The sequence below is a fragment of the Hippopotamus amphibius genome, chromosome 6 (genome assembly GCF_030028045.1).
Source record: "Hippopotamus amphibius kiboko isolate mHipAmp2 chromosome 6, mHipAmp2.hap2, whole genome shotgun sequence".
Lineage (NCBI taxonomy): Eukaryota > Metazoa > Chordata > Mammalia > Artiodactyla > Hippopotamidae > Hippopotamus > Hippopotamus amphibius.
In genome coordinates, this window is record NC_080191.1 from 225,254 (window position 1) to 235,800 (window position 10,547).

The 10,547-nt window shown below is 61.3% G+C and overlaps 1 protein-coding gene across 1 annotated transcript; it reads left to right on the top strand.

The window, feature by feature from the left end:
* Nucleotides 1-1,384: 1,384 nt before the first annotated feature.
* On the top strand, nt 1,385-9,988 carry DLL1 (delta like canonical Notch ligand 1). Its single transcript, XM_057740214.1, has 11 exons — nt 1,385-2,289; nt 2,458-2,754; nt 3,372-3,432; nt 3,664-3,921; nt 5,672-5,732; nt 6,226-6,356; nt 6,477-6,646; nt 6,762-6,978; nt 8,103-8,898; nt 9,137-9,254; nt 9,353-9,988. The coding sequence occupies exons 1-11, from the start codon at nt 2,236-2,238 to the stop codon at nt 9,356-9,358; spliced, it is 2,169 nt and encodes a 722-aa protein (XP_057596197.1). The 5' UTR covers nt 1,385-2,235; the 3' UTR covers nt 9,359-9,988.
* Nucleotides 9,989-10,547: the final 559 nt, after the last annotated feature.

A 10,547-nucleotide genomic window follows, 5' to 3' on the forward strand; every position in this document is an offset into this window, starting at 1 on the left:
GTGAAGCTGCCCGCGGCGCTGGGGGAGGGGGGTGGAAGGAGGAGCTGAGAGGGGTGGGAAGGGGACCTCAGAGTGCGCCCGGCGCGAAGCTGGATGCCAGGGCAGGAGTCCACGCCCCACCTTAACTTGCACCGCGCCGGCAAGCAGGAGAGCACTTTAGATAGCTCAGTGTGTGGTACGTGTGTTCTCGGCCCTCCCAATAAACTCATTTCCCTTAAAAAAAAATGAAAACACAAGTTCTAGTGTCTGATGGACATGTAAAAACCTAATAAGGTGATGGTTGTGCGAAGGTTGCGGGCTGGCGGGGGGGGGGGGGGGGGGCAGGCTGGAGGGTCTTTAGAACATGTGCCGGACATTGTTGCAGAGGCCGCGGCGCGCGCGGAGGGGAGCTCTTTCTCTCCGCATTGTGCGGGGAGCAGGTGCGGTCCGCATTACCATACAGCTGAGCGCACAAAGAGCCACTGATTCAGCCTCGCACAATAACAGACTGCCTTAATGACAGCCACGCGAACGACACACACCAAACTCACTTTTTACCAAGCAGAGGGAGGCCGAGAGGGGAGTACCCCGGAGAGAGGGGCCGGAGACCCAGCAAAGGCGGCGGCGGCCGAGAATCGCGCCCGGAAGGGTGTACGTGTGTTCGGGGGGCGGGGGGGGGGGGCGGTAGTCTAAGGCCTCAGGATCCCCGGCGCTGCGCGGACCCCGCCCCCAGCGGCCGCCGACCCGCGCGGGGACACCCCGGGCTGGAGGCCACGGGGTCCCCGGGGGCGCCGCGCCCGCCTCTGCGTGCCCAGCCGCAGGGTCGCCGTCCTTGCCCGGGGGACGTCCGGGAGTCAGACCTTCCCAAACTTCCCGAAACTGCCGCGGCCCTCTGGCCACCCCCTGCCCGCCGCTCGGGCCCGCCCCCTCCCTCTCGCGCCCGCGTCCCCCCGCCCTGGAGGCTCCTCCTTAGGAAGAGGCTGCCCGGGAGAAGGGGCGGCCCGCCGGGAAGGGGCCTCCGGCCCGGCCCCCACCCCCGGGCCCCGGCCGCGGCGCGGGGGGGGGGGGGGGCGGAGGCGGGCGCCGCGGCGCCCGAGCGATCCCGGGGCCGGACGCGGCCTCACCCGCCCGGCGGCTCCCGGCCGGCTCGGGACGCAGCGCCGCCCCCGCGCGTCCCGGGCCTCCGCGGGCCTGCGGCCGGGAGGGCAGCGCCGAGGAGCCCGGGCGGCGGCCCCAGCCCGGGGCGCAGAGGGGATTCTTGCGGTGACCCTTTTGCAGGAATGCAAATGAGTGCGTTTCTTGCGGTGGGGGGGCGGGGGGCGGGCGCAGGGGAGGGCCGAGGGCGGGGAGCGTGGGGGCGGGGAGGAGGGTTGCACATTTTACAGCTCACTGACCATTTGGCGATCCTTTGAGAGGAGGGTTTGGAAAAGTGGCTCCTTTGTGACAGCTCTCGCCAGATTGGGGGGCTGCTCATTTGCATCTCATTAGCCATGCGGGCAGCCGGCGGGATATAAGGCGGCGGCGCGGGGCGAGTCCGAGCCCCTGCGCGCCCGCGGAGCCCCGGCCGGCGGCGCACCGGACCCCCAGCCTGGCGCGCAGCCTCCGCCGCGACCCGGTCCGGGACCCCGGGTGTTGACCTGGATGGCACTGGCTGGGTCCCCGCGAAAGACTCGGGTGCAGGGCGCTGCCCGGACCGCGGCCGCCGAGTGAGACGGCCGGGCCGCACCCGCGCGCGCTCCGCCGGCCCCGGATTACCGCCTCGCGCGTGGGATTTCCAGACCCCGGCTGGCTAATCGGACTCGCGGAGAGCCTTGCAGCTCGCTGGGAACTGGGCTGAATATCTGGACGCTTTCTCTCCCTCTTTTTTTGTTTTTTTCTTTCTTTCTTTTTTTTTTTCCTGCGAAGAAGCTTGAGACAAAACCAGGAAGCAGACGACCCCTACCTACTCGAGGATTGGAAGAAAGGGGAAAACCGAAAGTTGCCGCGCCAGGAGCAGTCTCTCCGGGGAGCCTTTTTTTTTTTTTTTTTTTTGCTCCTCTTGCATCCCGGAGTCGCTGTCGCCTCCGCAGGGCGGATCTAAGGAACCTCGGCCTCCCAGAGAGCCGGAGACAGACCCCTGCGGAAGAAAGTCCGGACTGCCCCACCCGAGGCACAGCGGAGGCACCTTCCAGCCCCCGCCCCGGGGCCGCCTCCCTCCCCGAGGGTTTCGGAAGAGCAGGGGGACGCGAGGGCAGCGAGCGCGGCCGGCGGTGCGCCATGGGCCGGCGGTGCGCCCTGGCCCTCGCCGTGCTCTCGGCCCTGCTGTGCCAGGTAAGTGGCCAGGCGGGCTCCCCGGGCCGCGCCGTCGGGCGGGCTGTGCGCGGGGCTGCCCGGCGCCCGGTGGCGGCAGGCCGGAACCCGGGGCGCGGGCAGGGCCGAGGCAGGACGCGCCGGGCGGGCGCCCCGCGCCCGGAGCCCACGCCCCAGCCTCGCCCGCAGGTCTGGAGCTCCGGCGTGTTCGAGCTGAAGCTGCAGGAGTTCGTCAACAAGAAGGGGCTGCTGGGGAACCGCAACTGCTGCCGCGGGGGCGCGGGGCCGCCGCCCTGCGCCTGCAGGACTTTCTTCCGCGTGTGCCTCAAGCACTACCAGGCCAGCGTGTCCCCCGAGCCGCCCTGCACCTACGGCAGCGCCGTCACGCCGGTGCTGGGCGTCGACTCCTTCAGCCTCCCGGACGGCGCGGGCGGGGACCCCGCCTTCAGCAACCCCATCCGCTTCCCCTTTGGCTTCACCTGGCCGGTGAGCGCCGCACCTGCGGGGGCGGGGCGGGCGGCAGGGGCGCTGCCCGGGGGCGCGCGGGCGGGCGGGCGGGCGCCGGCGGCACGCCGGGACGACCCGCGGGCGGCGGCGGCGGGGCGCGTGGGGGGTGACAGCCGGGGTGGAGCGAGGCAGAGAGGCCGAGGCCCCGAGACGTTTCCGTGTCCGGTCTCTCCGCCTGGCCCCCACGTTGAATGGGCCCCTTCACGTGGGAAAGTTCTAGTTCCGCAGCCCCTGGGCCGGCTGGCTGTTCGGCCGCCCTCGCAGCCTGACAGCCCCCAGCCCCCTGGGCCTGGCTCCTGCACGAGGAGACTGCAGACAAGCCCCTCCCCGCCTGCTCAGCGCAGTCTTTTTTTTTTTTTTTTTTTCTTTAAACGCGATATCCTGTATTAACAGACTGAAAAAACACGTCAGAAAACCACTTTTTAAAAAGTTCTTCCATTTCCTTAAGGAAAGTGGAATCAGACGAGATGCACAGAGCGCCTCCCCAGGACACACTGCACCTAGATCTGTGACCACTTGGTTGTCCGGTTGTCCCGAATGCTTTGATTCTTTTAAAAACATTTCTGGTTTACCTTGTCTCTGCCCTCTTCCTCCAGGGAACCTTCTCTCTGATCATCGAAGCGCTCCACACAGATTCCCCTGATGACCTCGCAACAGGTAAAAAGAAAGCAAAAAACTCCCAACCTGTGCAGACTGCTTCCCTAGTTATTATGTATTGGACTTCAAGTCTCCCCATAAACAAATGTCTACATCTTTCATGCTGCACGTTTCTCTAGAAGGTTCAAGAAAAGGCTCTTCAGCCTCCTTGTCTGGCATCGTCTTCACCTCTCCTGCTCCCCAAGCCTCTAGGTGCCCAGTCAGAACCAACAGAGCATCCTTCTCCTGCAGAGAACCCAGAAAGGCTCATCAGCCGCCTGGCCACACAGAGGCACCTGACGGTGGGCGAGGAGTGGTCCCAAGACCTGCACAGCAGCGGCCGCACAGACCTCAAGTATTCCTACCGCTTCGTGTGCGACGAGCACTACTACGGGGAAGGCTGCTCTGTCTTCTGCCGCCCCCGCGACGACGCCTTTGGCCACTTCACCTGCGGGGAGAGAGGGGAAAAAGTCTGCAACCCTGGCTGGAAAGGCCAGTACTGCACCGAGCGTGAGTCCCTGCGGGAGGCCGCTCCTGCCTCAGTCTACCCCTCTCCGGGCCTGCACTCTGGCAGTGGGGGCCTGTTCTCTGTGCCGCTGGCAGCCTGGCATTTTAGCGCTGGAGAGATGTGCTGGTGGGGAAACCCAGGCCAGGGAACCAGAGAGATTTGCTGAGACCTCACAGTTAGCCAGTGGCAGGTTGGGGTCAACTCAGACATTTTAACTTCCGCTGTGGGAAGCTGCCTTTCTTAATCAGGGAGGATTTTGGACACAGGGCCAGGGGTCAGGAAGTAAGCCTGAGGGAAGGGAGGGAGGGAGGAAGGAAGGGAGGAACAGAGAAGAGGCTGTGTGTCGGGCGCGCTTTTACCAAAGGAGTTCCCTTTGCCGAGACAGCTTGTCATTGAAAAGCGCTTCATTTTCTCTCTGGAGTTGGTGTGCTCGGCCTCTCTGCAGCGCCAGCGTATTTAAAAACATTCCACTGTCTTTGACGTTTTCGCTCACGGGGTCTGTGGACAGGGCTGGGAGTGTGTTGAGGCCTGGGCCTGCCAGCCCTGCGTGGGGAGGGCCCGCTTGCCCTGCGTGGGGGACCTCACGCAGCACCCTGCCTGGGAAGGAAGCACCTCTGCAAAAGTGACTTAGGCCGCCCTGGTTCTGGATTCTCCAGGCAGGCAGGGCAGCTGCGCAGGTGCAGGGGGCGTAGGGGGGCTGTGAGGGCCTGCTGGCTCCTGGGCCTGGTTCAGCTGAGTTCCAGTCAGATGCCACGCCGGGTGCTGGATTTCCCCGCGGTCTGGAGGGGTGGGTCCTGGAGCTCCCCAGGAACCGCAGGGAGCCTTCCTTCTGCAGGATGGAGCCTCTCGCGGGAGGGGCTGTTTCTGGGTTTTGATGAGCTCGTACCTGCAGCGTGCCCGCTCAGCCCGCTCAGCTTCTGCAGCTCCTCTGAGCTCCTTTGAGCTCGCCTTGGCCTGAGCTCTGCTGTCTTAAGAACTTGTGGAGCCGCTTGTTCACGACCAGGAGAGGGAAGCCAGCTCCAGGCCTCAGCTCCGGCCTCCGCACCCTTGGCCTGCCGGCTGCCTCCCTCCAGGCTGCCCTCCCTCTCCTTCGCCGTGGGGTGGCCATAAACTTAAACTTTTTTCTTCTTATTCAAACACTGGAACCTCTCCCCGCCCCCAGCTCGCGCGTGCCGTCTATTAGATCTCTCCGGGGATAGGCGGCTGGGACGCCTGCCTGTTCCCATTGGCGGACAGGGTGCGTGTGCGTGTGCGTGTGCGTGTGTGTGTGTGTGTGTGTGTGGTGTGTACACGCTGGGGGTGTGGGAGGGGTGGGGGCGTGGGGGGCGAGGGGGAGGCCGGCATTGTCGCACTGGGGCAGCTGCTGGGAGAGGACAGACAATAGAGCAGCTGTCTTGCCCTGGTGCTCTGCGTACCAGCTGTCCACCCTTATCTACACACACACTTTCTGGGTATTAAGAGGTGGAGCTTTGTGCACAGAATTGGGAAGTGGGGGAGGGGGAGGGGAAGGACTTCTGACCCTCTCTTAGAAGAAAAGGGGCCCGGTGGGGGTGGCGGCTTCCGCGCGCTTTGTCCTCGAGCCGCCGTGTGAAGAAGAGAGCTGCTCCCGGCTGAGTAAAGTCCGCGGTTACCAGGCAGGACGGTCGATGCCGGGGCTCGGCTGGGCGCGCCAGCCGAGCTGGGCACGGTCTGTAGCCCTGTGATGCCGGGGGCACTCTGGCGGGCTTGACCCTGTGCCTCTCCTTCCCGCAGCCCTCTGTTTACCGGGATGCGACGAGCAGCATGGGTTTTGTGACAAGCCGGGGGAGTGCAAGTAAGTGTTTCCTTTTGCTTGTTGTGCTTTTAACCTGGTGTACTATAAAGCATCTCTAGATGATCCTCTGAAAAACTCAGGTAAGATGAGCTGGTTGGGGGTGCTGTTTTTCTGGTGTGTTTTCTTAATAAATACGTGGACAGGCATAGGGTCAAGGGTTGTCATCCACCTAAGCTTCTCAGCGGCTGTGGAACTTACAGATGGAGATTTGAAAAGAACTGGCACAGAAAAGGAGACAGTTGAGTTGGTTCTCAAAGTTCTCAACACATTAGAATCGCCTAGAGATGCTGCCCTGGTTGGCCCTAGTACCCAGAGTCAGACCCTCTGAGGTGGGACAAAAGTGTCCACATGGTTTAAAGCCCCGGAGTGTGTCCGGCCTCTTTTGAGAAGCAGCGGTGTTGATGCTGTTGGAAGACGGTCTTCCGTGAGTGGGAACGGTGTTGCGATGAACCTGGTAGTGTCAACGTCCACTGACTCTGTCCTCTCCTCCAAGGTGCAGAGTGGGCTGGCAGGGCCGGTACTGCGACCAGTGCATTCGGTACCCTGGCTGTCTCCACGGCACCTGCCAGCAGCCCTGGCAATGCAACTGCCAGGAAGGCTGGGGGGGCCTTTTCTGCAACCAGGGTAAGCCTCCTGTCCCTTGCCAGGCAGCCTGGCTTCCCTGGCTCTGTCACAGGGAAGTACGGTCTCCGGAGTTAACCCTGGGCTGCTTTTCTCCTCCTCTTCCTGTCTCCACCACTGCAGACCTAAACTACTGCACACACCATAAGCCCTGCAAGAATGGGGCCACCTGTACCAACACGGGCCAGGGAAGCTACACCTGCTCTTGCCGGCCTGGGTACACGGGGGCCAACTGTGAGACAGAGGTGGACGAGTGCAGGGCCAGCCCCTGCAGGAACGGAGGCAGCTGCACGGTGAGTCTGGCCACCGTGGGCTCTCTTGCCGAACCAGGAGCCCTGGTGTGAGACAGACCGTGTGCGTCCCTAGGAGCAACGTAGGAAACCTTTCTTCACCTTCTCCGTTACTCAGGACCTCGAGAACAGCTACTCCTGCACCTGCCCACCTGGCTTCTACGGCAGGATCTGCGAGCTGAGTGCCCTGGTGTGTGCCGACGGCCCCTGCTTCAACGGGGGACGGTGCTCGGACAACCCCGAGGGAGGGTACACCTGCCGCTGCTCTGGGGGCTTCTCTGGTTTTAACTGTGAGAAGAAGATGGATTCCTGCAGTTCCTCACCCTGTTCCAATGGTAAGGGAGCTGCCTGACCCATCTGAGACTTTGTCCAGGGGTCCACACGGGTGAGAATGCATCCGAAGCACATGAATTTAGTTTCAAGCTGAGTTCATCATCGCTTTGTGAGCTGCTTTGGGTTTCAGAAGCTCTTTTGCCTGAACAGTGAGAAACTCTTCATAGAAGTCTTATCCGTGAGTCTGGAAACACCCAGGGAGCAAGAAAAGCAGGCAGGAGTGCGCCCTCTCTGCAGGGCCCGGTGCAGGCGGAGGTGCAGTGACTTGCCTGAGGTCCTGCGGCACCTCGGGTGCCCGAGACCCCGAACGTGAGCGGGTCAGCCCCAGCCCCAGTGCCAGCCCAGACACTGCGCTTTCGGAGGGAAGCCCAGCTCTGCTCTGTCACCGAACAGAGCCGTCTAGTGGGAGGATGTCTGGTCTCCACGCGTGGGTGGGGTTCCCTAAGTAAACTCACAGAGGGGGAAGCTGAGTCCCAGACAGTCTGGACCATTCTGGAAGCTTCTGGAGCTTCTGCATTGGCCGTGAGACCCGCAGGAGAAGAACCGTCTTGCTTTGCTCTCTGTGTACTATACGGAAGGTGTGGCAGTGCTGGGGTCAAGCTTTCTTCTGTTTGTTTCCAGCCACTGAACCAGTAGAGCAGTGGATGTTTCATGTTTAGAGAGGAAGAACAGGGAGCCTTGGCCGCCTTGGCTCTGAAAGGACAAAGACCCATCCCTGGCCGCCTCCCTCCCTTCCTTTCTTCTTTTCTCTTTCTTTCTGCTTCCACTCTTGTTCTGCACCAACTCTGTAACTGTGGGCAAGCATGTCATCCTCTTTAAGCCTTGGTTTCCTCATCTGTAAACTGGGTTCTTTGCTGGCTTACTGTGAAGGTGAATGCAGCCATGCAGGCAACGTATTTAGCATGGTGCACGTCAGGAGGTATTCGTCTGTGTTTTTTATGTAATTTATGGAGCTCAACCGGGACCCCGTCCCCGCTGTGGGCTCGTGTTTGATGTGTGCTGTCTTCAGCGTAGCCTCTGTCTGGGCTGCCTCTGTTTCTCTGCCCTGTGTGGTGCAGTGGCAGGTGCAGTAAATGCTTCAGGACGTTTTCCGGGTGACAAGCCACTGTCCTCGTCCATGTCCCAGGTGCACGGTGCGTGGAGCTTGGTGATGCTTACGTCTGCCACTGCCAGGCTGGCTTCTCCGGGAGGCACTGTGATGACAACGTGGATGACTGTGCCTCCTCCCCGTGTGCCCACGGGGGCACCTGCCGGGACGGCGTGAACGAGTACTCCTGCACCTGCCCCCCCGGGTACACGGGCAGGAACTGCAGTGCCCCTGTCAGCAGGTGTGAGCACGCGCCCTGCCACAACGGGGCCACCTGCCACGAGCGGGCCCTCCGCTACCTGTGTGAGTGCGCCCCGGGCTACGGGGGCCCCAACTGCCAGTTCCTGCTTCCCGAGCCGCCCCCGGGCCCTGTGGTGGTGGACCTCACCGAGAAGTACGTGGAGGGCCAGGCGGGCCCGTTCCCCTGGGTGGCCGTCGGCGCGGGCGTGGTCCTCGTCCTCACGCTGCTGCTGGGCTGCGCCGCCGCCGCGGTCTGTGTGCGCCTGAGGCTGCAGAAGCGCCGGCCCCTCGCCGAGCCCTGCCGGGGGGAGACGGAGACCATGAACAACCTGGCCAACCGCCGGCGGGAGAAGGACATCTCTGTGAGTGTCATCGGGGCCACGCAGATCAAGAACACCAACAAGAAGGTGGACCTCCACGCGGAGCCCGGCGCCGAGAAGAACGGCCTCAAGGCTCGAGACCCCGCTGCGGGCTACAACCTGCTGCAGGACCTCAAGGGTGCCGCTGCCTCCGGGGACCCCCACGGCACGCGTGATGCCAAGTGCCAGCCGCAGGGCTCTGCGGGGGAGGAGAAGGGCGCCCCAGCACTCAGGGGGTGCGTGCTGCGGGCCAGGGGGGACCCGTGGGAAGGCCCGCCGGGGAGGGCACCCTGGCCCTCGGGGGGGTGCCTTGGGGCAGGGGGGCCAGCTGGGGAGGGTGCCGGACCCTCGGGGGTGCCTCTGGCCAGGTTGCGCAGGGGAACCAGCTGGGTGTGTTCCCCCAAGCGCCGGTCACTTTCCTGTTCAAAGGCGTTTCCGCGTGTTGACGGTGGTTCCCTTTCATCTTGCTTCTAGTGGAGAAGCATCTGAAAGAAAAAGGCCAGACTCTGTGTACTCCACTTCGAAAGACACGAAGTACCAGTCGGTGTACGTCATATCCGAGGAGAAGGACGAGTGTGTCATCGCAACGGAGGTCAGTGTGCAGCTGCCGGACCCGCCCTCGGCCTGGGGGGCTCAGAGCAGGGCATCTGACTTGCGCTCACCTCCCCTCTTTCTCACGGACCCCGCCAGGTGTAACGTGGAGGTGATGTGGCAAATCCCCGTTTCTCTTAGAAGAAGTGAACTTCCGAGGATGTCTGCCCCGACGATGCTGCTGAGAGGAGCGGAGGCGCGCGTGACGGCTGCTGGGAAGCCAGGCCCCTTCCCGCCGGGGGCGGCCCGCGGGCGTCCGGGCGCTGCCGCGCTGCCTGTTAGGACGTCTCCATTGCACTATGGACAGTTCCTTTTAAAAAGTATATATTTAATGGATGGACTTGACCACTACGGAAGAAGCACGCACTGCCTGGAGTGTATATTTCGGATTCTTATGAGCCAGTCTTTTCTTGAATTAGAATCACAAACACTGCCTTTATTGTCCTTTTTGATACTAAAATGTGTTTTTCTAGGTGGAAAAAAATGTGCGTTATTTTTTGGACTTGTAAAAATATTTTTCATGATATCTGTAAAGCTTGAGTATTTTGTGATGTTCATTTTTTATAATTTAAATTTTTGGTAAATATGTACAAAGGCACTTCGGGTCTATGTGACTATATTTTTTTGTATATAAATGTATTTATGGAATATTGTGCAAATGTTATTTGAGTTTTTTACTGTTTTGTTAATGAAGAAATTCCTTTTTAAAATATTTTTCCAAAATAAATATTATGAATGACATCCAGAGGTGTACTGACTCACCCTCCTCCGAGCAGACGTGCACCCACGCTCGTCCGAGGCCCTGAGGACAGAAACGGCCTCTGCTCTTCTGTTTCTAACGTCTTTGCACAGTTTCGTTGAATTGATGAAAAGCAACTTTCCTTGCTCCTCTGCCCCCCTCAAAGAACCCTCCAGGGGTCTCCATCAGGACAAGGAAGGGGCAGGTGCAGTGTTGCTGGTGGCTTGGTTCCCTGAGCAGCCCCTGGACTCCAGGGAAGCCGGAGGGCACAGACGCCCACGCCTCACGTCTGGTAAGTGCTGAGAAGCCTCAGAGCTGGTCACCTTCCGTCTGAGCCTTATTTTTATCAGGAGTGGAACAAAGCCTCATTTTGGATTAAATACCCACGAAGCACTTTAATGTTGCCATGGCAAAAGCTTTTGGTCCTAGAATAATACTTACTCGTCCGTTCGTTTGTGGGTCTATTTCTGGCCAATTCAAAAGAGTTAGCTGCCTCCTCATTCAACCACAGTCGCCGTGGGACAGACAACAGCAGCGATAAAAGCACCGTCTCGA